At 41.4% G+C, this 27,901-nt stretch overlaps 1 protein-coding gene across 1 annotated transcript in view; it reads right to left on the bottom strand.

The window, feature by feature from the left end:
- The window catches only part of acbd6 (acyl-CoA binding domain containing 6), a 40,966-nt gene extending 13,948 nt beyond the window's left edge, over positions 1-27,018 (bottom strand). Inside the window, exons 1-6 of the mRNA XM_028445513.1 lie at positions 26,538-27,018; positions 26,128-26,192; positions 25,733-25,829; positions 16,180-16,253; positions 10,944-11,049; positions 7,511-7,600 (exon numbers count right to left, since the gene is read on the bottom strand). Of these exons, the coding sequence (XP_028301314.1) occupies positions 7,511-7,600; positions 10,944-11,049; positions 16,180-16,253; positions 25,733-25,829; positions 26,128-26,192; positions 26,538-26,816 (711 nt within the window). The 5' untranslated portion in view covers positions 26,817-27,018. The remainder of the gene's footprint in view (positions 1-7,510; positions 7,601-10,943; positions 11,050-16,179; positions 16,254-25,732; positions 25,830-26,127; positions 26,193-26,537) is intronic.
- Positions 27,019-27,901: the final 883 nt, after the last annotated feature.

Raw genomic sequence — 27,901 nt, 5'->3', positions numbered from 1 at the left:
TTTACTCACTATAAAAACTCCTTAATCAACATTAAAACTCTTGGAGAGTCTTGGTCCTGACGAGCCAAACAAACCTTTTGTCCTCTTTCTTCTACGCTCTCCCCTCCCCGTGTCGCAGAGCGTGCTTTTCCCCCAGGGACACCTTAGCCTCCATTAAAGCCATCAGAGTAGGAGGATAGGGTTGAGCCTGAGAATTAACATCGCCAAAGCCCCCGTCTGTCCTCCTGCGGCTCATCAATGATGTTTAAAAAGAAATATATAAAGTAAATAAATATATAAAAGAGTGTAATATGAAAATCAATGGCCAGGCAGTGGGGGCTGAGGCTGAGGCATTTGGAGTGAGGGGCTCATAAAGCTGAGTACTGCGGGGAGACTGATGGAAGGCAAAACACTTAGTTTGTTTATTCTCTCCCCTCGGCCCCGTCCCTCCCCACACTGTCTGCATTCAGCTCGCACTCTCTCACTCTCCTCGTTCCCCCCCTCCCCTTCTGTCTGAAACAGTCGAGGACAGCTTTAATGCTCCTGACAATTTATGTGGATGGTTAAGAACGATGGAAATCAAATAGTTGAGTGTAGGCAAGGCCCAGTGAGTGGCCAATAAGGAAGAAACAACAGCTGATGATGGCAAAGAGGACGGTTACCTGCTGGAACGACTCCTAGGGTTGCACTATTACTGTCAAGTAGTCCACTCTTTTCTGCATGCTCATATTATAAATTCACTACTGTATCTATGTCTGATATAGGCAACAGCTTTCGTTTCATTGCATCTAGCCAAGTAGTAAATATGAACGTTATAAGAGCAACTGTGTGACTTCTAAAGCGTCTCAGGTGTGGAGGGAAGCGTTGACAGCGATGCATACATAAGACTATATTTCTTTTTTTTTGCCCCGGTTACTATTGATTCCTGTGTTTCAGTTTTTAATAGATGTAATGTCTGAATCTTTTACATCACCACATATCAGCCTGAAAAGGTTGTTCGAGACAAGTGTATCACTGACTGTGGAGCACAACAAATCTCAAACAAATCAACCTTCACTCTGATTTGCTTCTTTGCCTTGTCAGTTATTGGGCAGCAGTTTGATACAAGGTAAAAAACAATCAAACGACTTCAGTTTTATAGTGTATAAATTGAATTAAATGATTAAAGGTGAGGTGGTGAATTTATAGAATGTATTTATAGTAGTAGAGCTAAGTAAAATCGATTTTATTGAAGTTTTCCAAAATCAATTCATAGGTGCTGCAATCTATTTTTTTTTTTTATTCTAACCCCTGTATTTTTGTGCTATAGTCTGACATTAGCAAATCCAAGTACGGCGCAAGAGTGCATTCAATTCAGTGCAAACGTCAGAAATTTGGAACCATCTTATTAATATCCAAATACATTTGAAAAATCAATACTGAATTGATTAATCGATTCAAAACCTCAATTGTCAAATCGATTCAGAAAACTAGCGATGATACTCAGCTCTAGATATTAGCAATAAAATCACTGAAACTGATATGTGATTATTTGTGGAATGGTTCCAATGGGGCATCACATGGAGATATATATGATGTGACCTAAAATGAGTGGAGAGGGGATCTGTGTATATATATCGATATCTGAAAATATTGTAAATCAAAAAAATGTTGGGTTAGACAATATCAACATATCGAATCATATCATACAATCCCTAGTGAATGATGACCAGCATTTCTGTACACAACTTCATCAGTATGATGAACGCAAAATAACCACAAAGACCAAATTCTCAGGACCCCACAAGGCCTGACCTAACTGGTCTACGACTCATAGATCGGTTTGTGCTGCCCAGTTTTTCACTTCATCTTATTTTATTTAAAACAAAAAAAAATCTCATTAAATACTTGAACTTTTCCACCTTACTGGTCTTTCTCTTCTAATGACCCTTTATATTCCACACACTCAAGTACACACACAATTATGATGAATTTTACTGGATATTTGTTATGACTGGGCTGACTGAGCCATTAGTTATAGGAGGCAGTGCTGGGAAAGGGGAGGGATACAAATGTGTAATAATGCCTCTGCCATAGAATTTCAATCAGCTGCTAGTTCGTGTGCGTGTGTGTGTGTATGTGCGTGTATGTGGAAATAGGCAATGCAGTAGAGGACACACACACAAGATTCTCACCTACAACACTGGAACCCTGAAAAAGCTGCAATATTTGACAAAATGTGATTAATATTGATACAAATTAACAGAGGTTTTCAGTGAAAAATGTGCATGAACAAATGCTATGAATTCTTCAGTTATATTACAGTAATTTTTTTATTAAGGAAGTGTGAGAGCCTTGGTAGGTGTGAAGTTAACGTCTTTAGCAGTGGAGCTATTTCTCCATTAGTCAGATATGTGTCATCTTAACAGCATTTGCGATGGACTCTGGCCAGGCCAGGCATTATCCTGTCTGAGGACTTCTTTCTTCAGCCCCGATAATAAAAAGTCATGATTTTGTGACACATTCAAACATTAATCTAATTTTGACAACCTTTTGATTTTGTCTGAGTTTCTGTCTTAAGTTGAAAACCTCGTTATGGCATGTTTTAAACATGTTGACTAAAATCGAAATGATTATCAATTGCATCTGCTGAAGGATTCAGTCGACTAATATTGAATTTAAATACATTTTATAAAGAGTATTGATATGTCTCTTGAGTACAAAGATAGAAATATTTTCTGATGAACTACTCATAGGAAGATAAGTTCTTGATTTTTTTTTAAACTTGAAGTGCTCTTATTATAATTAGATTTCATTGTTACATTTTTCATATTTGCGTTTAAGTCATCTGCTTTTGTTTGCATTTAGCTGTCAACATGAACATTGTCACTTCAAAGCCTTGTAAATACTTTCTATCCCCATTAATTCCGATACAGTAGGTCTAAATGTATTGGCACCCACATTTACCCTCCCAAAAATTTGCAATGAAATGCGCAATCCGGATCCGAAACTCAGTCGGGTAATTGATGAACCCAATGAAAATTGGTCAATTACGAACCGAGATATGAAATTTAAAAATTTCGTCAATGTTCAGAGACAAGGATTTTTGATTCGTGAATCTGATCTAGAATCAGTATATTAAACCACTTCCCAAAATGCTTTTCAAATAAAACTTGTTTATTTCAGAATAATTAGATAAAAATATTGTAAGGATGTAATTACAGATCTTTCTGTGCTGTGCCAGACTAATGTGGGGAGAGGGATCATCACATGGGCCCCTTGAAACAGTCTGTTGTCAGAAGTTTCAGAATTGTTTTCTTTCTTTCTTTTTTTTTTTTTTTTATAATAATTCCATTAGTTTACTAGACAAAGTCAAAAGGTGGATTAAAGAAAAAACCTCCATCTCAACAGAGTAGTAGAAAACAAAAAAAGAGAGAAGAGTAAATAATTTGGTGGTGGCAGCTCAAAAACTCTTGAAAAACACAGCTTGATATAGTCTCACGGAGCTCTAAATTAATATTTGTACTTCACATATCTTATTGTCACTCTCCTTTAGGCCTGACTCGTCCTAGTCCAGCAGCAGCACCATGCAGACTGTGTACGAGACTTGTTGTGTGATCTCCAGCTACCAATTGTAGGCCACCCAGTCAGATATTTATTACTATTGATCTAGCTAGTCCTGGCTGGAGACTTTTGTTCTGCCTGCTCGAGGCTCTGACCTCAATTAAGTTATGAATTTCTATCTGATAGACTGGGAGTGCTTGGGCCCTGCGTTGGTCGTGCTACCACGATGGATTAATTAGAATTAGCGGTGCTGCGAGTCGCCCTCCCCACCTCATGGATCATGTTGTTTTAATACAAAGTAGAGGCAGAGGCTGGGAGGAATGGAATGAAGAGGACGGACACATGGGGGGAAGGGAGAGTGATGAGGAGAAGCAAAAACGAGATGGGAAAAATACAAATAAAAACATCTCGGAGAGTCGAGCGAGGACTTGTGACACAGCTTTCTATATGTTAAAAAAATTAAATACAATGTCTTTTACCAATCACCTACTTTTTCACATACTTTCTTCCTTCCTGGCATTGTGTGTGAGTTTGTTTAACCTATTTCTCACCTGTTCTCCCTCTTTGTCAGCCTTAATCCTCTGTTGGTCTCTTTCCCTTTCGCTAATCACAATCTAAACCAGACATTGTCCAAACCTACACACGACCATTCCTTGCCCAGTCTTTAAATTCCTCTTCCCATTAGTGGATGTGTCCCATCCACAGACGCATATTTGCATGACTTTTCAGGAAGGTAACAGCAGAGCTTTTAGCTTTGCCACCTGAAAAACACTGGCTGTGTGAGGAGAAGGATTTAACAATGTAGCCACTGGACTGGAAGTGACCACAGGGACAGCAGTCACATGCTGGCGTGGGAAAGTAATCAGACTTTGACTTTCATAATGAGCCACTGAATAATGATTTCATGAACAAAAACGTCAAAATATTAGAATACAGATGTTGCTCTATTCTGTCCAACTTCCTTCAGTTCTGTTGTGAAGTTTGAACACTTTCAGTTTTAACTGTCCTAATCAGATGTTGATATCGGTCAGATACCAGGGGAAAAAACCCCAAAAAACAAACAAGCATCCTATTATATCAACCTGCATCTAAAAGCTCTGATATAAGCACTCCGACACATATATTGTTTTCATTAGATTTAGGTTATTTTTCAAGGTCTTTTTAATTATTATTGTATTCAATTGCAGAATATTATTTTGTTTAACTTAAATTCATGGTTATTTTGCACAAATTTATTGAGGTAATTTTGTCAACATTTTATTCAACTGCAGAATATTCTTATATTTAAGGTTTGAATTTATACCCTTTGGTTAAAAAAGGGCAGTATTATAAAAAAAAATACACTTTATAATGGTTTTGGTTTTATAATGTGCAGTTTTTTGGCTGAAAACAATAACAAAAGTGTGTGGATAGCAAAGTATAGTGATCAGCTGTGGCAGGAAATTAGCATCTCATGCATATGCACGAAGGCCCAAAAACAGCCAGTTTTTTGAAGCGCCATGAAATTGACTTTTCAGAGGGCTAAGACTCTGGAAAACAGGCGAGTTTGGGAGAATAAACCACAAACACTATGTTGTTGGGGGTTCTAAGAACAAATGGAGATGGGTGAAAAATAGCATAATACTGGACCTTCAATAATAAATGGGTTAGTTTTTCTGTTGTTGCTGACTATTGCTCTCTGTTTAAATAACATCACTTGATCAAGTTATTTCCAACATTCCAGACTACAAAATAAGTAATAAAAGTATGATTCACACTGACATTGTATCGGCCAATAACCAAGGCTGCAATATCGATAACAAAAAGTTGTATTGCGTCACCTCTAGTTCACACATCTGTATTTACCATGAAACACAAAAGTTGTATCCAAATAAGATGCACGGAAGATATTCATGTAGCTTTTCTCGTGTGCACAGCTGTGGTGATGTTAAGGAATCCAGAACATCAACTTTAACCCCTTCAATGTGCTTAAATACAGTCATGCATAGAGCATATACAGTAAGGGCCGTATTTAACCTTTAATTTCCATTATAGCATTGATAGCCAGATTCCCACAGTTTGTGAGTCTGCCCCACTTTCTCCGAGTGTATTAGCTGAGGGAGCAGTGATATGAATGGGTGGGGGGTTAAGGGGTTTACCACACTGAACCAACACTCGTGGCCTGCTCTACAGCTGGCAGGTGGCAGATCTGTGATCTGTGTATTAATACACACACAGCTACCTATTGTAGTCCCTCCCTGCCTTGATCCTGGATTAACGATCAAACAAGCCTTTAATGCAAGTTACCGAGATTTGGGAACAATTCACTAAAACAATCAGTTGATTAATTTAAAACGATTTTCCTCCACTGAAAAAAAACGAAAAAAAAAAAAACGTTTTGTTTAAGTCCCAAACCCACCCCCATCTCTTCCCTTTTTAATCAACAAATTAAATATAAACCATGTTTGATCTTTGTTTACTGGTTGCCCTGCGGTTGGGAGAGGTTAAGAGAGATTAGTCGGAGCTGTAACGTAAAGTCCGGAAGATTATTCTATTCCTCTCATATTTAAATTCAAATTATATAAATTGTCTACGACTACCAACTTTATGCAGTAAAACCAACTACCACAATTTCCTTCAAACATTGATCTCTTCTTTTTGAAACCTCATTACAAAGAAATTTCCCCTGAACCAGATACGGTTGGAGTGTAAATATTACAAAAGTTTCCAAAGCTTCTCCAAAAAACAGACACATTCTTCACCTGAGAAAGAATTCTTTTGAATTTACAAGCATCCTGTCATCCTAATGTTACATGTGAAAGATTGAAACCTCCATAATGTTGTGACGTTGGGAAGAATTAGACAACAGTGTCTGCTTAAATGTACTCATCTATTATCACCACCTGTGCAAAGATTTACGTCTCCTTTGTTGACAGCAGAAAACTCCACCTGACACTTAGTCATATTGATATTTCAACAATAGACACACGGCGGTGAATGTGTTCTATCTTGGGGTAGAAAGGGGAAAAAATAAGACTTTCAACGTGTTCATCCATCCTCTTTTGCTTCCATTTTTCATTATCTTGATATGATCGTAGATCATCATGGAAGTGTTCCGTAGTTATCCGACTGTTAAGGTTTTTATGAGCCATTCTCCAAGAATCCGCCCCTCCCAAACAAAAGGGGCCAAGCATGACCACAGAGGAGGAAAGTCATTTGTGAAATGTCCTGATTATGTGTGTTGTGCAATGCAAAACAATTTGCCTGATTACTTCCAATTGATTCACCCCGTACAGTTAAAACCTTGGTGTGCAACCCGATAAAGTGCACTGTGTTGAGCTGCCGAGCTGGAAAGAGGAGTAATTTCTCCGATGTGCAGCTGAGCCAGCTTACCGTCAAAGCTAAAGCCTCCTGGATGCTGCTAAACCTTGGGAAGCCCAAACACTAGACTAGCGACTAGCTAACTCTGTCTGCTAAAGCCCTGAGGGATTTGTCTGAGTCACAAAGTGAATTAAAGGTGACCTTCTCCGTGAGATGGAGGAGAAGACAGAGGAGGGTGATGGGAATAATGGAGATGGTACTTCTTACCTGTATTTGTATTTCAAACAGTGGAACAAGGCTTGCATATATGAGAACTTTCCATCGACAGCTAGTACAACTCCACAGATTTACACAAAATGTGAATAATAGCTTTACTTTTGCTGCTGACCTACAAACCTCCATGCGACTAGCTTTGTATTCCAGCTGCAGGGCCTTTCCAAAAAACTCTTGAGAAGAGATTTTCACTCTGGTTTCTTATTCCCAGAGGAAAACGCTACATCGCAAATAATGGTGAGCCTCGGCTTCTGTTTAAGATCTTAAAAAGTTACTCAAACCGTATGTGAGAATGTAATGGGAAAGTTTGACATCACATTTTACACCTATGGATAAACTTAAAGACTTTAGCACCCAAAACTGAAAAACCAAACTATGTTAAATAGAAGATCTTAGATGAGATTTTTCTTGTTACCTGACTGTTGATGTCGGCTTTGTGCTGCAGTAAAACAGAAACCATCTCTTTGTGTCCTCTGTCACAGGCCCAGTGCAGGAGGGCACGCCCCTGCAAACACAAGCGACAAGAAACCAGACTGTGAGCAGAACTTAGACTCCTGCATAAGGTGAGTTCAACAATACCGAGGTTTGACCTAAAGCCAAAGAAAGATTGATGGCAAAAAGAAGGGATTGGGGAAAAAAAAACAGATTAAACATAGAAATTACAAATGCCAACAAGAGAAAACTACAAAACATTGATTTTGAAGATGACATTCAAGAGCCTGATCAGTGGGTCTGTGGATAACATGAGTTTTCTGTGACACATTACCATTAATTACTATTGGGACAGATTATTTTAGCTGGGGGGGAGTGTTGAAACTTTTTTTTAAGTATGCCCCTCCTCCCGTAAAGTCAGACACTTTAAGGAAACAGTGTTGGGAAATAACAGAAGACAAATTCATTTCAAGCTCTTTAGTCTACTGCACGTGTTAAACTCATGGCCCAGTGGCCAAGTCCGGCCCTTTGGAGCACCCAAATTGGCCCGCAGGAGAAAGTACACATGACAGATAAAACAGAAATCATTGTAGAAAGGAAACTCAACAGCATTTGCAGGAGCACACAGTTTTCCCGATGCTAAATCGCATGATTACAGTTATTTTTAATGATAAACTGTTGAAAAAACTCAAAATTCTTACAAAATCCTTACGAAATCCTTCAATTTTCCTGAAATCATCACAATATTTCCCCCAATTAAATAAAAATCGGTTACAAAATCTAGGAAATTTAAAGTGAAGATCCTGTTGGGACTCGTATCTATCCCTTATTTGCTTTGATATTGTAGATTCTGACATATTTACTATTTCATGTATACGTAGAAGTGCAAACTAGTGCACAATATTGTTGAAATTACTCATTTTCCTGCATAAAATCTGTGGCCCACTTGAGATCGAGCTGTTCTGTATTTGGCCCCTGAACTAAAATGAGTTTGACGCCCCTGGTCTCCTGCATTTATTCTCTAAATTTGTTTATTATACTCACGAGACACCAAATCTAATGAAGCAATTTAGAAACTTTACGTATCAGTGTTCATGTATTTGAGTTCTGTGAGGAAACCAGAGTAGGACACGCAAACTCCACTTAGGTGTGACCTGGGTCGGACCAAACCGAAATGTTTGGAGTTGAGATGAAATGTCACTAGTATGCACACACACACACACACACTCGCATACAAACAAACGGCAACAATAATTCAAGATCCTCATTGTAATAAAAGCGCACGAGCTCATTTTTCAGTGAGGCCAATTAGGTAAGACCAACTCTCGTAGTCCAGTTCAGTCCTTTAAATCATATTGATCCCAACAGGCTGCATGTTCAAACAGTACCTTGGAGGCTAGAATACCAATAGGTTGGTCTCCTGGTCTCTCACTCTCTCCTCCAGGTGTGCTGCAGCTCACTGCTGCTGCTTATATTCTTACTTAAAGAGACCATGGCTTGGCATTGGTCGCTAAAATCCCATTTCAGTAAAGTATTCGTTTTTAAGGTAGGAAAACCATGAATAATAAAATGTTTGTAAAAAAAATAAATAAATGAATACACAGCTTTTCACAAGCTTAGTGTTCATGTTCTTTGTGTGTGTGTGTGTTTTCAATCAGTACTGCTTTTCAATAACATTTAGGTTAAGTGAACTTTCACATCTCAGTGGCAGACTACTGTAATGAAACTTTTGCATTAAGTAAGGAAGGCTGAACGATTAATTGCATTTGCGATTTTTCATAAAACGTGATTTTCTAATTGCGAAGGATGCAATTTTTCTTTTTTTTAGTGATAATTTATTTTAAGTTTGTTGGGAGTTTGATTTACCTAAAAAACATCCAATTGGTTAAAGCAGATATTAGTTCTCTTTACTTTTCCTGCATTTTAGTATGTGTGATGTTACTGACTGGATATTAGTAAGCTTTATGTTTTTTTTATATATATATATATATATATATATATATATGTTTATTTTATTTATTTATAGACTGTCCTGTTAAATTCAGAGAGTGTTTCAGAAGTGCAGTCCACATGTTTACATGTTTCATGAAACGTGAAGTTAGTTAGATATGTTGAAGAGGTAAAGCCACAGATTTGTTTGCTTTATTGTTGTAATCTGTGCTTCAAAATTTATGCTTTACATTTATTTAAATTTAAAATAAATCTGAAGTTGTTTATTATGAAACAGATTGATTTATTGCTTGTGTTCATTGAAAAATACATGACAAAAGGCCCTTGGAAAAATAATCGCATATTAAATCACAATAATGAGGAAAAAAAAAATCACAATTAGATTATTTTCCAAAATTTTCCAAAAGTTACAAATTACATTTCTTTTTTTAAATGAAGCCAATTTAAGGCTGTGATTTTTTTTTTGACTGTTTCTGTTTAGGTGACTTTTCTTTTGGAACTCCAGATTCCTCACACAGTATTGATAGTATTCTATAGGCACTCAATTGTTCTATGGTGTAGCCTGCTTTGTGACGAATGGGACTTGGGGATTGTGACAAGTAGACCCCAAAAACCTGTGTTAAATAAAGCCGGTAATAAGGTTTCATTTAATTTACCTTAATAATTTGAATCATTTTTAAAATCTGGATTATACAGAGTGTTGCAGCTTGCTTGAAAATACATACCAATTCTTTTTTACTAGATGTTTTAGTAATGTAGGATAAAGGTAATGTATTGTGTTCATTTAAAACACTTGATCGCAGTTCGGAGCTGCATCTGTTTGGTTTTCAGTGAAGCCAAAGCAGATCAGGCCTCTGATCAGTGTGAAACCTCACTATTGCCCTCTGCTGTCTACTCCGATAAACTACAGGAGGACGACAATAGTGACAACAGACAAAGGTCTCTGTGCTGGGGTCTCTCCACCATCTGGCCTCCGCTGGTGAACTCACAGGCCAACAACCTGTTTATCTGGAGATGGGCTGTGATCAAAGAGAGGCAGAGATAGGACCATTTGGCCCTGATGATTATGAATCAAGGACAGATGAATGGATTTTTGGGTCAATCCAGAAAACACCTCACCATGGTAATAGCTGTACACACAATCAAGCCTCAGTGTGTGTTTGTGTGTGAGTGTGTGTGTGTGTGTGTGTAGCTGCACATCACTGAAACCATTATGTAATGATTGCAAAAGGAGCAACATGATATATCCCCCAGTGACCTGTATTTCTCATGTCCTATCTCTGATCATTTTCACCTGCCCCGCAGCGCAAGAGGTCAGAGCAACGCACAGTTGGTATGGATTCAGTGTGGGATCAAAAACCCTCTGCAGCCACCAGACAGACAATAGAGCGTTTCCATGGTAATGAAATGCGACTCGCACAGCTCAAATCGACAAAAAAATTCTTGGCACTGAATTGAAGCTATACCTCTTCATCTTTATTGTTTACGTCCACTTTCTGCGAGCTGATGGCTTTGCTGATGTGGTCGATGTTGTTTTCTCGGCAGTAGTCGAAGATGTTTTTATCCTCCTCCCTGGGAAACAAACACAAAGGAGGAAAAAGAGACGGGTCAGTCCAGTTCATCCATTGATCACAACTTGTAAAAAGTGTTGGAGGACCTTAGTTTGTGTGCTTTGGACTCAAATGAGAAAAGACCTCTTAGGGCAGATAGAGAGAGATTTTCACACAGTGATCGGGACAAAATAAGTCATTTAATTTTTTTATAATTAAGTCTTTATTGAGGAAAAACTTAATTTGTTTCGACTACCAAAGCAATTTTTTCAACAAACATGCCACAGATGAAATTGTCAAAAAAATTGATAGATGTAATAATGAAATTAATAATTTACTCTTTTTTTAGAAAAAAAAAAAAAAAAAAAAAACATCTCACATAAAGCTTCTCATACTGTTGAAAGCATTCCAGTAATTTCAAAAATCTAGGATGAGTTCAGCTCTAACTATGCTAGTAGTGAAATAATCCTTTCATTTCACTGTCAAAACTACCAGAAACTGGCTTTAACCTGAGAGAAAAATGACAAAAAATCACTTTTAATTCAAATACTTCACATACGGAAAGTGTAAAATTACTTAATAAATAATGAAATCAAACACATTACAACTAGTGATGGTAAATGACATAATAATCGTCTGTCTGCAAAACAGTTTTACCTCTTGGTACATATAAAGAAACCTAACCTAACCTTATCATGTCCTTTTCATCTCACACATGAGCGTCAGCCACACGCGCCACGTCCCTTGAGACAACTGGCATATGAGACACAGATACACACACAGACACACACCACAGCAGCAGCAGCAGCAGCACACCTCTAATTATAGCTGTAAACCTCCAAGAACCTCCCCGCATTGGGGACAGAAGTGAATCCTAAGGGGAAAGTGCGTGTTTGTGTGTGTGTGTGTGTGTGTGTGGGGGGGGGGGGGGGGGGGGGGGGGTGGGGGGGGGGGGGGAGCATTGGTAAAAGGTGAGTTGAAGGGATGATGGGTGAGGGGGGACAAAGGGGCAAAATCTCATTTAGAGCTTTACACCCTCCCTTTCCTCTCTTATCCCAACCAGTCAGATTAATTGAATTTAGGGATTCTATTGTCCAACAGAAACACTAAATACCTGCTGCTTTAAATGACTCGGCGCTAGGGATGTCCCGATACAACTTTTTCTTTTCCGATATGATACCAATATTGCAGCGTTGCGTATCGGTCGATACTGATATTGATCCGATACGATATCAGCATGAATCATACATACTTTTATTACTTTTTTTTAATAAAAAAAAAAAAATCATAATTACTTATTTTGTAGTGTGGAATGTTAGAAAAGGTTTGATCAAGTGATGTTACTCAAACAGAGAACAATAGTCAGCAACATAGGTATGAGAAAAACTGACCCATTTATTATTAACTAATTGGTTACATACATTTTAACCTTCAATATAATATCTACAGTATTCTACAATTGAATAAAATAAATAAAAAATGAATTGCAAAAAAAAAAAATCGGAAATTTGGATCCGATATTCGTTTTCAGGCTGATATCGGACCGATATCCGACATCGATATCAGGACACCCCTATTCAGCACTGATGCAAAATACCAAGTACGACACTCCTTTGGGTGTCACAGCTACCGCAGGAGCCTTGATGAGCTGTTTCAACAGGGAAATCTAACTTATGCATAGTATAGCAGGACAAAAAAACACATAATACTGGTCACAATGAAAGAAACATAGTTTGAATAAATCTGTTTCCATGCAGGAAGAATGCCATAGAGAAATAAATAATCCAAACAACAGGTAGTTGTTATAGAATGAAAGAAGGCTAAAAAAACTGCACGCAAAGGTTTTTCCTTCAAAATAAAACTACAGCAAGTGGTAGGTTAAAAACGAAGAGAATTTTCAAGAGTAAAGATTCTCTAGAATCATGGAGGAAAAAAAAACAGACTGATTTGTCAAATATCGTTAGTCTTTCTACTTAATTGACAACAAAAGTTGAGTGGTTTAACATTTTGTGTAACATGAATGTGTAGTAGCTTCACTACACTAACAGGGATGGTAGTGAGGAAGGTACTATATCTTATTTTAAAAACTGCTAATCCCATTCCTTGCTTTTCTCCACCACAGAGATCCACTGAACTCCAGCCTGAAAGTCTCCGTCACAAAAATCACACATTTTGCACGTTTTACGATTTCCAAACTCACGCATCCCACAGGACACAATAAGTTTCATCCATCGTTTTTCATCCTATTGTCAGCCTGCACTTTCCCTTCCTCTGCTATACGTCCTTCCTCTCACAGCCTCTCTGCGCTGCACTCTCATCAGGCCCGGGTGAATTATGAAGAGCTCGTTACGCTTCCATCACACACAGGTGGTGTGTGAGGACATTCATTTACATACAACTGATTACCACCACTATGTTTATTCATGAGGCGCCAAGCTCGGCCACACCCACTTCCTTGTCTGGTGGCCACGGTGACCCCGTGTGTCCCTGATGTGTTGCTTCCATCCGTCTCCCTCGACAACTAATCAATAGGCCGAGCTCATCAGTCTTTCATCGATGGAGGGACAGGGCTGGCCTGACGGCGGCGTGACACCCGTAATAAGCACTAACACACACACACACACAGATACACACACACATACCTTTGCAAGCATGAACAAACACACACACATTTGGCGTCTGTGATGTGAGGTGATGTAAAAAATTAACTGTTGAAATAAACACACAAATAAAGACACAAAAAAAAAATCATGCGACACATGACTCAGACAGTGAGCACACACACACCACACACAGAAAACAAACAAATGATTAATGTGGTTCCTGTAAAAGACATGACATCAACGGCGTCGCAAAGCATGCTGGGAAGGTCACAGGCTACTCCGTCATCTCTGGCGGCCCTACCGCAGTTTGTTTGCCTTTGTGCGTGTGGGCATGTGTGTGTGTGTGTGTGTGTGTGTCCAGTCTGGTGTAGTCACAGATATGTCCTTCATCCATCAGACTAAACTGGTCACAGTGGTAGAGAACTCTCATCCACCAGGCCCTGAGCTTCACTGATCAACAACACGGCCACACAATCCATCAAACACACAAACAAAAACACACAATCTATCACCACATTCCTCAAGAGAATCACGGTTTACGCTCCGAACGCGCTCCAAGTCCACAGAAGTAAGAAGAGCAATCAGAACTTCAATGACCCAGATGAGGTCCCCTGCTGAGAGTTTGGAAAACAAAGTGTTTTCTGAGAGAATATTACAAAATATAACATTTAAAACCTCCTCAATCAAACACTGATCAGCTCAGTAGCCTCGGGGTAATCAATGATCAATGAAGACTTCATCAGTTCGGACTCCAGACATACACACGCCACTGTAATTAAGCCTGTGCCTGGTTAACAGGTGCGGAGCCGCTTCGTGTGTAAGTGTTTGTGTGAGGTGGAAACAGGAAATTGAAAATGCAGTGGAGCAGTGAACGGGACAGTTCTGGTAGGTTATGCATGGATTCAGATGATCACAACTCTCAGCCACGTGCGGCAAAAAGTGCATTTCTGTGTACACACATTCAGATGTGTGTGTGTGTGTGTGTGTGTGTGTGTGCAATGGTAATGCCTTCCCATCAGGGCATCCTTTCTATGGATTCCCACGTGGAGGTTCGTCGCTCTAGGAAACCCTGCTGTTACTGCTTCGCTCTGCTGTACCCGGCACGTCTCCATCACCGTCGAAACATAACGTAATTAAAAAACGGGAGACTGAGGCCGTCTCTTCCCTCAGCTCTGCATACTAATCACACACAGCCATTAATGCAGGAAAACCTGCAGGATTCACACATCTCATTTTCACCCCTCAAAGAGCTCTTTTTCCATTGAAATGAAGATGGAGTTTTTAAGGTTGAGTAAGTCTGCCAGGCATGAGTAAATGGGAACTTAATCCATTAACATAAATCAGAACGCTTATGACGTCAAAGGACCTTAAAGGTCATTATGGTGTTTTAAATATAATCAAATACAGGAAGGAGATCGCTGGTTAACAATGCGAGAGCTGACCGTGAAATTGAATATGTGATGAGTAACAATTAAATATGAAATCTGAGAGTGTTAAAGACTGCACTGAAGCGTTGCCTCCCAATATTGGTCTGACTTTTAGACCAAAAATCACTGCGTAAAACAAAACGTGACCCAAACAAAGGAAAAGGTTCAAAATGTCAGATTACATTAAATAGATTTCTTTTTTATTAATTGAATTGTAATTAAAAACTTTCATGTGATGACATTATCAGTAAGTAAATAACACAAAACATTGTTTTAACATCAACGCCAAAAGAAATGAATCCCACCTGTTGTTAAAGGTATGAATAAATAGCAGAGGCAACTGAATGAAAACAGGTCCATGAACCACATTTAGGTCCCAAATAAAGAACCTCTGCTCTACAGAATATTCAAACGTGCACATATAATAATAATAATAATTATTATTATAATAATAATAATAATTATTATTATTATAATAATAATACATCAATTTTATATAGCGCTTTTTTGGACACAAAGCAGAATTAAGGGATTATTCTTTCACTACTATTGTAGCCACAGCTGCCCTGATAGAAGCGAGGCTGCCATAGTGCGCCATCGGTCCCTCCGACCACCACCAACAGTGGTGAATCAGTGAAGTGTCTTGCCCAAGGACAGAATGACAGATACCACTGTGGCACCTGGAATTCTCAGTCTCCCATCAACTACTAACCAGGCCCAGTTTGCTTAGTTTGAATTTGAATGTTTCCCTGAAGGGAAAAGGCACTCTGTTATTTTTAGGGACATACTTCTCACACACACATAGGCCCGAATCACACACATGTACAAACAGGACCTGCATGCATTAATGGAGATATGTCAGAGTGGGGCTGCTTTTACAATGAAGGGAGTGCACCAGTGTTGGGGTTTGGTGCCTTTGGTATTTTGGTCCGCACTTGAATCGGCCACCCTTCGGTTTCCAACACATGTCTCTATGGACTGAGCTACTGCCGCCCTAATCTAACGAGATCAGACAATGACAGGCTGGTATGGCCACGATCCGAGCATCTGAAACCCACTCAGTCCATTTCTATGAGATGCCCACCCACCCTCCTACTTTAGTATCCGTGTAGCTTCTCTGACCTGATCGTCTCCTCCTGATATAGTGAACTGACTGCTGCTCCAAAGCCCGCCTTTCGCTCTGCACCTCGTCTTTCCTGTGGAAAGAAAAACTGTGGTGAGGAAAAACAATGTTTAACTTACAAACTGTAAGAACTAAAAAGTGCCTCTGTAATTATGTTAACATGAAACCCACTCATTTCAGGCACTTCTATAAAACAGAAGACATGGACCTTACACTTTGTTTGACAAACAGAAAACAAAGAGAAGAGCCTCACATTTACAGCCTGGGAAAGTGAAAAATATAATGGTGAACACACTATAAAAAAATATTATGAAATGTTATATTAGACCTAATTTTAAAATGTAATTGAATAACTTATGTAGAATAAAGTTTGTCAAATGGATGATTCCTTTAACAAAGATCGATACAGGTGCGGTTCTAAGTTGAAAATGTTTTTTTTTTACTCATTTGTGAACACAAACTCATACAGATTGTCACTCTATATGTGTATGTCTATGGAAACACATTCACAGAATAACCTGGCTACGTATATCCCGTTTCCTTTACAGATGTTAGGACTACATTCTAGCAGCTGGACTAATGGGTTTTATGTTTTCCTCATCGGCGTTGTATCTGTTCCCCATGAAAGCAGCAGAAGTTTGCTTTAATTTGAAAAAGACAGATTGGTTTCACACGTTAATTATTATTACAGTGTTTTTTAAGCAGTGCATTGCTATGCGAGCAGCACAGAAGAGACAAAACTCAGCTAAAACGCCACCAGAATGAAGCAGTTAATGCATTCAATGTCAAAAAGTAACACAGAAGCTAAATATAAAATGATTACAGTTCCAATGGCATTTCATACAACAAAAAAATGGTCATTGTACATAGAGTAAATAAAAATAACATTATATTAATTATTAACTCCTATATCTTTTGTAGTTTTACCCAAAGATAATAATCAAAACCAAAAAGAGGCCTAACTTTGCTACTTTGGGACCTGTTTTCCCCTGTTTTATGAGAATCTTTTTTACATTCATCCTGGCTGAGACTGTATTACACTGAGTATTCTTTGAAGACCAATCTCGACTCTCGACAAAGGGACATACACAAATCGGATTTCTGAAAATAGGGAGAGTGGGGAGAACATGACAAGCGCAGCAAAACAACTGGGCGTGCACTTTTAGGACAACCTAATTCACTTCAGAAAGTCTGAATATTCGCTGATGCACTGGCCCTGCTCCTCTGGAATATAATGCAATATAAAGCCAGTGTCTGCTCAACAATCGGGATAGGAACAGAGGTCAAATCGTGGCTATTATTCTCTCCTCTGCTCCTGTGTCTATGCACTCCTACTTACATTGTTTAACTGTGTCTCCCAAAGAATGGCTGCTGCCATGCTATGGCGCTTTGTTACCACTAATACAATCAGGTTCCTTTCAGGGGGTGGTGGAGAGTTTTCAGGCTGATCTGTGGGGGCTCTCCCCTGACATTGTACAACAGTGGGGCAGAGTCAGCGAGTATAGCTGAGGAGAAAAGTGTCAGTGTTGTACTTGAGCCAGACAGTGATGCTATTAAAGTGCCATAAATGAGGACGGAGAGCCAAAAAAAAAAATATGCAAGAACAGGAGAAGGAAATGGTGTAAAAGGATGACAAGGGGGCATCAGATTAATAGCAAACAGAGCAGGAAGCACAAAGAACAAATAGGAAATGTGGAGCCAAACACTTCCTATGGCTGAATGTAAAAGAAGGTGTAAGCAGGTCTTTGGTTTCAATCCTCAGAGAAAAGATATTCATAGATAACAGAGGAGCTCATAAATTCATACGGGCATTGTTTAAAAAAGTAAGTAACGTAAGCTTTTATAAATTCCTACAATCTGCCTTTATACATTTTAAACTGAATATTTAATGGTTTTTATGGTCTTAGTTTTGGACCTCAATGGCAAAAAGATAGAAAATGTTTAATACATCACTAAAAGACATTTAAAAGCTTCAAAATATGACCTTAAATCAACTGATAAACAAACAAGAAACATAAATCAGAATGCTATGATGTCAAAGGACCCCAAAGGTCATTATGGTGTGTTAAAAATAAGCAAGGAAATCGCTGACTGACAAAAAAAAAAAAAAAAATCAATTTAATTGATTTATCAAATTTGTAGATAAAAAACATTTTTATTTTGGAAATTGGAGTTAAAAAAAAAAATGAAAAATTAATTAAAAAAAATAAAAATTAATTTTTTCCCACCACAGTTTTTTCAGACTTTTTCACGTTCCGTCCTTGTGGGTTACCGTAGCTCGATGTGAGCCCACCCACTCTTTGTTTACATGTGTTAACCCTTTGAGTAGGCTATATGTGTGCTACAGGCATGTTTAATTTTTCATTCGGAATATGCTGATATGCTAAGGGAATAGTTTATTTTTTTAATTGTAATGTTGTATAATATTAATAATATATATATGCTTAAACCTGGGTTAAAGCTTGAACTTGTTGAATGACAGAGCCTGATTTACTTTTTTTTCTTTTGGCATTGTTCTATGCATTTTAACTCTTGAGGACAATCACAGCAATAAAGTGGCACTTTTGACAATATATCGAAAACAAATTTTTTTTAGGCAAAATCGCCCAGCCCTTTTCCAGAGCTGACCCTGAAATTGAATATGTGATGAGTAATATTAAATAGGAAATCTGAGAGTGAAGCAGTGCTTGCAAATATTGGTCTGACTTTCAGATCAAAAAAAAAAAAATCACTCTTTAAATTAAATAGATTACCTAATAAAAAATCATTGTGATTCTTAGGAACACAAACATAACAACAATCTTCCTTAATGAATTTTAAACTAAATGTTTAATGTTTTTTATGACCTTAGTCTTTGACTGTAATCACATAGAGATGGAAATCAATAAAAGATGTATAAAAGCTTCAAAATATTACCTTCAAACCACTGAAACTTACAGGTTTAAAGTACTGATAGAACTAATAATGTATTTTCTTTAATGGCTGAGTTATTTATTATTTCACCATGTATTTATGAAAACCAAATAAGCCAAATAACTTTAAAAAAAAGCTGCTAAACCAAATATTAGTCATCTGATGCAAAACACTTAAAGTTTAGGTTTTTATTTTTGCTAAATGAAATACTGTCACATGAATAACCTATAACTTATAACAACACAACCTCTATCACCTGAGCCATAATGAACAGTCAATGTGACACTGACATCTACTGGCAGAAACTAAGCACTGCATCACATAAATAGAAAAAGGGGGGGCTGTGGCTCCCGCCTGGGGGGCGGGCGGTGCCGTGCCGGGTGGGTTGGCTGGGGGGTGGTCTCGTTGGGGGGCCTGGGGTGGTGGGGTCCTTGGCTCCGGTCCGGGGGGATCCGGGGTGGGGGTAGCTTTGGGGGTGGCTGCTGCCCGGGGTCGGCGATTGCCTCCTGGGTTGCTGGGTGGCGGGGTGTGGCTGTGGGTTGCTCCGTCGGCCCTTGCGGGTCCTTGGCTTGGCTCCCTGGGGCGCACCTTTGCTAGGGATGTCGCTTGCGCGACGGGCTAGGCGGGGCCCCCTCGGGGGCTTTTTGTACGACCGCAATGGCCGGGGTGTGGACGTTATGGCTAGGGGGTGGGGTGAGGGGTGCTATGGGGCCTCCCCGGGGGTCGTATTGGGCGGGTGTGCGGGGGCGCGGCGCGTGGTTCCTGGCCCGGTGGATCCGCGTTGGGATTGGCTGGTCTGCTGGCTGGGTGCACCGGGCGCCGTGGGCGCGATTCCGGGGCGGGGGTGCCCCGGGGGCGGATCCTTGGGCTACGTGTCCGGGGAGGTGCTCTCCGGCCATCTGCCCGGGGACCGGCCGCGGCTCGTGGCGGCGCTGCGCAGCCTTGGGCGGGGCGGGGCTGGTGGCCTTGGGCCCGCTGTTGTTTGGGGTGTGCTGGCGTCGGGGGGGTGTCTCGTGCCGGTGCGTGGGTCGTCGGGGATTGCCTCCGTGGGGGGGGGGGGGGGCTCTACTGGCGCCGTTGGTGTGGGGGGGCGGTTCCGGGCTGGGGGTGCTTCGGTACTCTGGCTTGCCGGTCCGTGGCTGGCGGGATGGCCCTGCTTGGCGGTGGATGGCGTCCTCTCTCGTCGGGGGGGCCGGGGCCGCCTCCCGGTGGAGAGTGTTGTATCGTGGCGCCGGGTGGGCCTGTGCTGGCCCTGGTGCGGGCATGGGCCTCCCCCCCGCTCGGCCGCTCCCCTTGGTGGCGGGGTGGCGTTGCTCCGGGCCGGCGGGCGGCGGGGGTCGCCCCCTGGGGCGCCGGGGGATGTTGTTGGTGCCTGGCTGTGCCCGGGGGTGGGGGGTGTCGCCGTGCTCCGCGGGGCCGGCGCGGTCTGGGGGGTGCCGTGGGGGGGGGTCTCCGGCTGTGCTGTTCCGGGGCCCGCAGTGCCACTTGCCCGTCTGCGCCATCTACCCTCTCGCGTGGCCCGCCACGCGGACGGGCCCGGCTCACACTGGACAGGCCTCCTACATGTTCACTTCACCCCACTCCCAGCTGGTCTGGCTCACTCACAAAATGCACCACACACCAATACCCAACCCTTGGGGGGCTGGATGGTGGGGCTGGGGGTGGAGGGGGGCCGCCACCTGTGTTACTATGTAGTGGCGTGGGGGCGGCCCTCCCACCTCTAGTTGCCCTACTAATCCCTCCAATTTTAATCGCATCTCAACATGTCACCCCCCGGAGGGTGTATCATCTTTTACACCCTCCGGCCTATTACACCACATACACATAAATCCACAGAGGCTGGAGGGGGAGCACCGCTCCCCTCCATCCCCCTTCTTTTAATTACACCCCATACATTCACCAAACACACACATTCACACAGGGGATCGGGAAGTGCCTCTCCATTGGGGAATGGAGAGGCACCATAACAGGGTGGTGGGTTGGTACACATATTTGGGCCTCTCCGGTGGGGGCCTGGCCCCTCTGTTGGTGGCTGGGCCACTGCATAGAGCAAAAGCACATCAAGATGGTGCGGTCGGGCGTGGCGGTGGGTCTCGGGGGGGCTTTGCCGGGGTCTCTCCTTGCGGGGTCTTTCCGGGCTGTGTCGGCCGGGTGGGGCGCGGGGGTGCCTCTCCCCCTTGGGTGTGGCTTGGTGCTTGCTTTGTCTCCTGGTGGCCCTGGGGGCGGGCCCCGCGGTGTGCGGGCCCGGGGCGGCCTGCCTCGCCGGTTTGGGGGGTGGGTGTGCTGGGGGGGTGTTGGTGTCCTCGCCGGGGTTGGGGCGGGGTTGCTTGGCGCCTCGGGGTGATGCTGTTTACTGGGGGGCGGCGCTAGCTGTTCCGGTGGTGGAGGTTGCTGTCGGCCGCCTGGTGGGTCTATCCTGCCGTTTGCGGACTGGTGGGTGGGTCCGGGGCATCTTTGGCTGGGGGCTGCTGTCCCGCACTTGATGTGTGCCGTTGGGGTGCCTCCGTCCCCGCGGTGGGGATCGCCGGTTGCTCGCGGGCCGGCGGGGGGCGCTGCTCCGTGGCTGGCGCTGTCCGGGGGGCGGCGGGCCCTGGGCTGCTGGCCGTGGGCTGTCCGGGGCTGTGCGGTCCTGCTGGGCCGTGGCCGGGTCCCGGGCGGGGGTGGGGGATGCGTCCCGGGGGGCTTGGCCCGGGGGCTTGCCCTTGGGGGGTCCTGGTCCCGGGGGGTGCTCCTGGGGCCCGGGGTGCTTGGCCTGCTGGCCGGGCCGGTCCTGGCGGGGGTCTTTCGGGGCGGGTGGCGCGTGCCGCGCCCTTGCGTACCTACTGGCACGGCCCCTGCTTGGGCAGTGCCCCGTGAGGTAGGGTGTCGGGGGCCGGAATAGGGGGCCACATCCCGGCGGGGCGGTCTGGCTTGGCCCTTGGAGGGGGCCCTGGCTTTAAAAAAAAAAAAAAAGAACTGAAGCTCGTGGCGCGGGCGGCATCAGTGAAGGGTGATCTGGGGCGCCGTGGGGGGCTAGGTTGGGGTGCCTGGGGGCCGGCGGGGAGACTCCCAGCGGCCCCCTGGTGCCTTATGCGGCTTGGGGTGTGGTCGTCCTCCCTGGGCGGGCTGCTCCTGGTGCTGCATCCGTTCCGGGTCCTTCTGGCCTGGGGTCGGGCCCCTGCTGGCTCTGGGCTCGCCGGCGGGTGCCCACTGGCTGCCTGTTCGGCGCGGTTCTGGTCGTCTGCTGGGTGTGGGCTTCGGCTCCTCCGCTGGGGCCTCGGGCAGGGAGTTCTCTGGGCCCTCCCCTCGGGGGGTTAGGCGCGGGGGTGGGGTGGGGGGGTCGATGGGGTGGGGGGTCTGGGGGTTGGGGGTGGGATCGGTGGCGTGGTGCGCTGGGTCCTTGGCTCCTTGGGGCTTTCTCGGGTGTGTATGGGGGGGCGATGGCTGCCTCTCGGCTTGGGATCTTGGGGGCGTTCGGGGGACTGCTTGGCCGTGGGGTGGTCGCCGGGGGCCCTTAGGCTGCCTGCTCTTTCTGCTGGCCTGACTGCTTCTTCGGGCCCGGGGGCGGCTCTTGGGTTTTGCAGTGGCGGTACTTGGAAATACATTTGTCATGGATGCACTGGCCTTGGGCTGTGGGATAACACTCATACTGGGCTCAACCTTAGACACGTTGTTCCCAAATACCTGTTTTATGGAATTTCCACTCACCTCTTCCTCTGTTCACAGCCACCACCATTATTCCTAAACCACACACTGGTCACCAAACTGGCTTGACAACACAACAATAAACACAATATACACAACCACAATTTCACATCGCATCACTTAAAACTATTCCTCACCCATTCCATATCCTATCTTGTATCCCTCTTCCCTGCTAACTTCCCCACCCCCCTCCAACCCCTCACCTTGGTGTAACACTGCCCTCTCTTTTTTACATCCTCCCTTTAATAAAGTATTTCTTACCCTTCCCTAGGGAGGGCTGGTGACGGTCACAATTATGCAATGAAATAAATAAATTTATTTAATTGCAATAATAAAATATGCATTGCTGTCAAAAGATTGCACTTCTTGTAGTGTTAACCTTCGAAAGCATGTGCAGACAAGGTAAAAAAAAAAAAAAAAAAAAAAAAAAAAAAAAAAAAAAAAAAAATCAAATTTGTAGATAAAAAACATTTTTATTTTGGAAATTGGAGTTAAAAAAAAAAATGAAAAATTAATTAAAAAAAATAAAAATTAATTTTTTCCCACCACAGTTTTTTCAGACTTTTTCACGTTCCGTCCTTGTGGGTTACCGTAGCTCGATGTGAGCCCACCCACTCTTTGTTTACATGTGTTAACCCTTTGAGTAGGCTATATGTGTGCTACAGGCATGTTTAATTTTTCATTCGGAATATGCTGATATGCTAAGGGAATAGTTTATTTTTTTAATTGTAATGTTGTATAATATTAATAATATATATATGCTTAAACCTGGGTTAAAGCTTGAACTTGTTGAATGACAGAGCCTGATTTACTTTTTTTTCTTTTGGCATTGTTCTATGCATTTTAACTCTTGAGGACAATCACAGCAATAAAGTGGCACTTTTGACAATATATCGAAAACAAATTTTTTTTAGGCAAAATCGCCCAGCCCTTTTCCAGAGCTGACCCTGAAATTGAATATGTGATGAGTAATATTAAATAGGAAATCTGAGAGTGAAGCAGTGCTTGCAAATATTGGTCTGACTTTCAGATCAAAAAAAAAAAAATCACTCTTTAAATTAAATAGATTACCTAATAAAAAATCATTGTGATTCTTAGGAACACAAACATAACAACAATCTTCCTTAATGAATTTTAAACTAAATGTTTAATGTTTTTTATGACCTTAGTCTTTGACTGTAATCACATAGAGATGGAAATCAATAAAAGATGTATAAAAGCTTCAAAATATTACCTTCAAACCACTGAAACTTACAGGTTTAAAGTACTGATAGAACTAATAATGTATTTTCTTTAATGGCTGAGTTATTTATTATTTCACCATGTATTTATGAAAACCAAATAAGCCAAATAACTTTAAAAAAAAGCTGCTAAACCAAATATTAGTCATCTGATGCAAAACACTTAAAGTTTAGGTTTTTATTTTTGCTAAATGAAATACTGTCACATGAATAACCTATAACTTATAACAACACAACCTCTATCACCTGAGCCATAATGAACAGTCAATGTGACACTGACATCTACTGGCAGAAACTAAGCACTGCATCACATAAATAGAAAAAGCAGATGGTCTCATTTCTGGTCTTGTTGGTGGTTGATCTGTCACTTCTACAGCTCTCTGACAGTAATCAGGACTCTATTTAATGTCAGTTCATTAAAAGGAATTATCAGTGGAAATATCGCCTCATTGGCCGTTAGAGCTGCACAACGCAGACCGATAAATGGTTACACCAATAAAAAAAAAAAACAAGGATTGTAATAAATCTGATTTTTCAAGAAGCCAATGGTTCCTCAACCCAATTTCTGGTGACCCCAAATACTTTTATTTCTTTCTAGCATTAGATTTTGATTATATTTGTTATCCTGTGTTACAAATACAAACAAGTTGTGCCAGCTCAGATATATATTCACTGCATTTTATTTCAACTAGATTTATATTTGAGAAAGTTAAAATACAGTTGTTTAAGATTGTGTGTTTTTATAATTTGAAAAAAGAATAATAATTTATTAATCCAGCTCAAAATAAATCGATAATTAATCAATTAATTAATATTTCAGGTAACTTCAACCTTGACCACAAGGTTGAAAACCACTGAACCTATGTATTCTTAGTGCTGTCAGAGAATAGATGGGCTTATTATTCACACAGTTGGTATAGCAGTAGTAAAAACATACTGTACATGTTCACTGGCATCTATAAATGGACCCGAGCATCTGAAGTCGTCTCTGTGTATTGAACCAGCACTACTACTAATATTTGTCTTATTTTTAATTGGTTTGAATGGGAATACTGTTTAGAGAACATGAACTTTAGAAGTTGAAAAGTTAAGTATTTGTGAGTAGGGATGTCACGATACAACTTTTCCACTTTCGATACAATACTGATATTGCAACCTTGAGTATTTGGCCATGAATCATACACACTTTTATTACTTATTGTGTAGTGTGGAATGTTAGAAAAGGCTTGATCAAGTGATGTTACTCAAACAGAGAACAATAGTCAGCAACAGTAGGTATGAGAAAAACTGACCCATTTATTATTAACCAATTGGTTACATACATTTAACCTTCAACATAATATCTACAGTATTCTGAATAAATATCATGTAATATATATCGGCGATTTTAAATACAGTCCGACAAAATCCGATATTAGTTTTCTGGCTGATATCGGACCGATATCCGATATCAATATCGGATTGGGACATCCCTATATGTGAGTGACTGCTGTGGAAACTCTAATAGAAGAATTTAGCTTTGGTTAAGATTTGTAAACTGTGGTAATGTCCTCTGAGATCAAATACGGCTCTCAGAATTGTTCACTTTTCGTACAATTTAAAAAACAATGTACCTGATTGAAAGTATTTTAAAACGTGATCATTTAGAAATCATCTTTTGAAACACATGTACCAACAGTTTACAATGCAGTCTAACACACAACACATTCATTACCTTTGTTCTGCCTTCGGGGTCTAACACGTTCACACAGGAAATGTACTCGTGCATGGCCTGCTCCGGCTCCATGTCTCCAAGCTGCTTCCAGGCTTGCCTGCCAAAAAAAAAAAAAAAAAAAAGTAATAATAATCGGTGAAACATTAAAGCTCTTTACAAATGAACCAATGTTAGAAACTCATTTATTGATTGAAAAATTATAATAATAGAAAGAGAAAAACAACTAGTCACCTGATCAAGATGTGTTACTAGATGTAAAGAAACAATTAAAATGCAGCACAGATTACGGTACAAAGGTTATAAACTGAAAACTGTATGTGGGCCTAAAATGTTAGAATTTCAACATCTGTCTCTAGCTGTTATCTGGACATTTAATCAAGGCTAAGAACATGTACCATTTTCTCTGTCCTTCAAAGTCAAAAAAGCCTGGTTTTGGTGTATTGCACCTTCCCACCTTCACCTGCAAAGACAATAGAAAATGATTGTGTTGTTACCTGATGTTCACCATTACACAAAGTAACAACAATCAGCTATGGATCTGATGTAATAACTCTGCTGTCGTAATAAAACAGAAATAAATAAAATGTGTCGCCGAGTTAAATAATAAAGGAAAATGTAATTAAATTTCATACATTAGTGATTGTTGTAGAATCTGTTTTTATCAAAACGCGTGAAAACAGCACATGGTGGGCGTGGTCAAATTGTTGAATTTGAGGACATTAATGAAGAAGTTAATGACAGCTTATGAATGTGAGGTCTGATGTGTACATGGCACACATACAGTACAGGGGGTGCTGGTCCTCACCTGTTTGTAGCGGGCGTACAGGTAGAGCAGCTGGTCCCTGCTGGTGGTCTGGACAAGGTCACTAACCCGCTCGGCTGCGGACTCGAACTCTCGCTCCAGGTCCTGTCCCTCCAGCCGGTCCGTCACATCCATCCCGCTGCAGTCAAACTTTGACAGACCTAAATCTGAGTCGGAATCCGAGCCCGCTCCGCCAAGAGGCTCCCCGGTGTCGAACCGGGCTGGATCCGTACCTGATCCCGTCGCAGTGTCCGGGGAGGACGAAGGAGAACCAGAAGCCATTGTTGAAACTGTTTGTTGCTAAGCGATGGGAGGGGGTCAATGGAATGTGCGTAATAAGTGGGACTGTACTGGTGTCAGTCATATAAATAAGTAAATACGATTGTATGAGGCTATTTTAATCCATCATGGTTTGAATCTCCGACTGAAAGGTTTGTTATTGCTGCTGGTCCGTCTTTGGTCCTGTCAACAAATGGCTCCGGGTAACTTCGCTTACAGTAAGAAAGGTTCCGCTTGTCTACCGTGCGAGTTTTTAAAAATGTATATATATTATTAGTTTGGGAAAAACACAGCATTTTTCCGTATTACTATGCGGAACCAACATTTTAATCAAATAATAATAATAATAATAATAATAATAATAATAATAATAATAATAATAATAATAATAAACATTTCCTTTTCTTTGGAGGAGGACATACGGACCAAATATGCACCTTTAAAGCCCCAGTTTGGCCCATGGAAATTTGGAAAGTAAAAGTACCGAAAACTATAATAGAAAAATATGATGTTCCTTTATTGGTGTTAATATAAAGTGTTTGTATTCCAGAATTTTCTATTCTATTCTATTCTATTCATAGATAGGTTAACGAACTGACAACATCTTCAAGCATGAATTCAGGGATTTGATACAGAAGCAAAACAAACAAACAAACAAACAAACAAACAAACTAACTAACAAAAATGTAAATAAGATAGAATAGAATAGAATAAAAATGTTGCCAGCTAATAATCGGTGAGGTTGTTCATGTTGTTATGTAGCAAACTCTCACTATCAACAATAGTCCAGCAGATGCTGCTATTGGACCAACAATGGTTTTAGTGATAACTTAAAGCTGAGTAGCAAATAGTTGCATTTTGATTTGTTTGTCTTTTGAGTTAGGCTGCAGAATATCACAATATTTAATTTTCTGTTGACTATCTCTATTTTCTCTATATTTTAGCTAAACAGCGTGTAAAGCAGTGTATCCTTGCGGAGTTATGGTGATAGTGGAATGAGGATCTTTTAAGCAAAGCGGAACCCAACAGACGTCTGCTCTCAGACATGGTTCAAAAACATATTTCCAAGTACTTTCAAGGACTTTGTA

Source organism: Gouania willdenowi, chromosome 4 (assembly GCF_900634775.1).
Source record: "Gouania willdenowi chromosome 4, fGouWil2.1, whole genome shotgun sequence".
In the NCBI taxonomy this organism is placed as follows: Eukaryota; Metazoa; Chordata; class Actinopteri; order Blenniiformes; family Gobiesocidae; genus Gouania; species Gouania willdenowi.
Note: the sequence above shows the minus strand (reverse complement) of the source record. Positions and strands in the feature narration are given on the sequence as shown.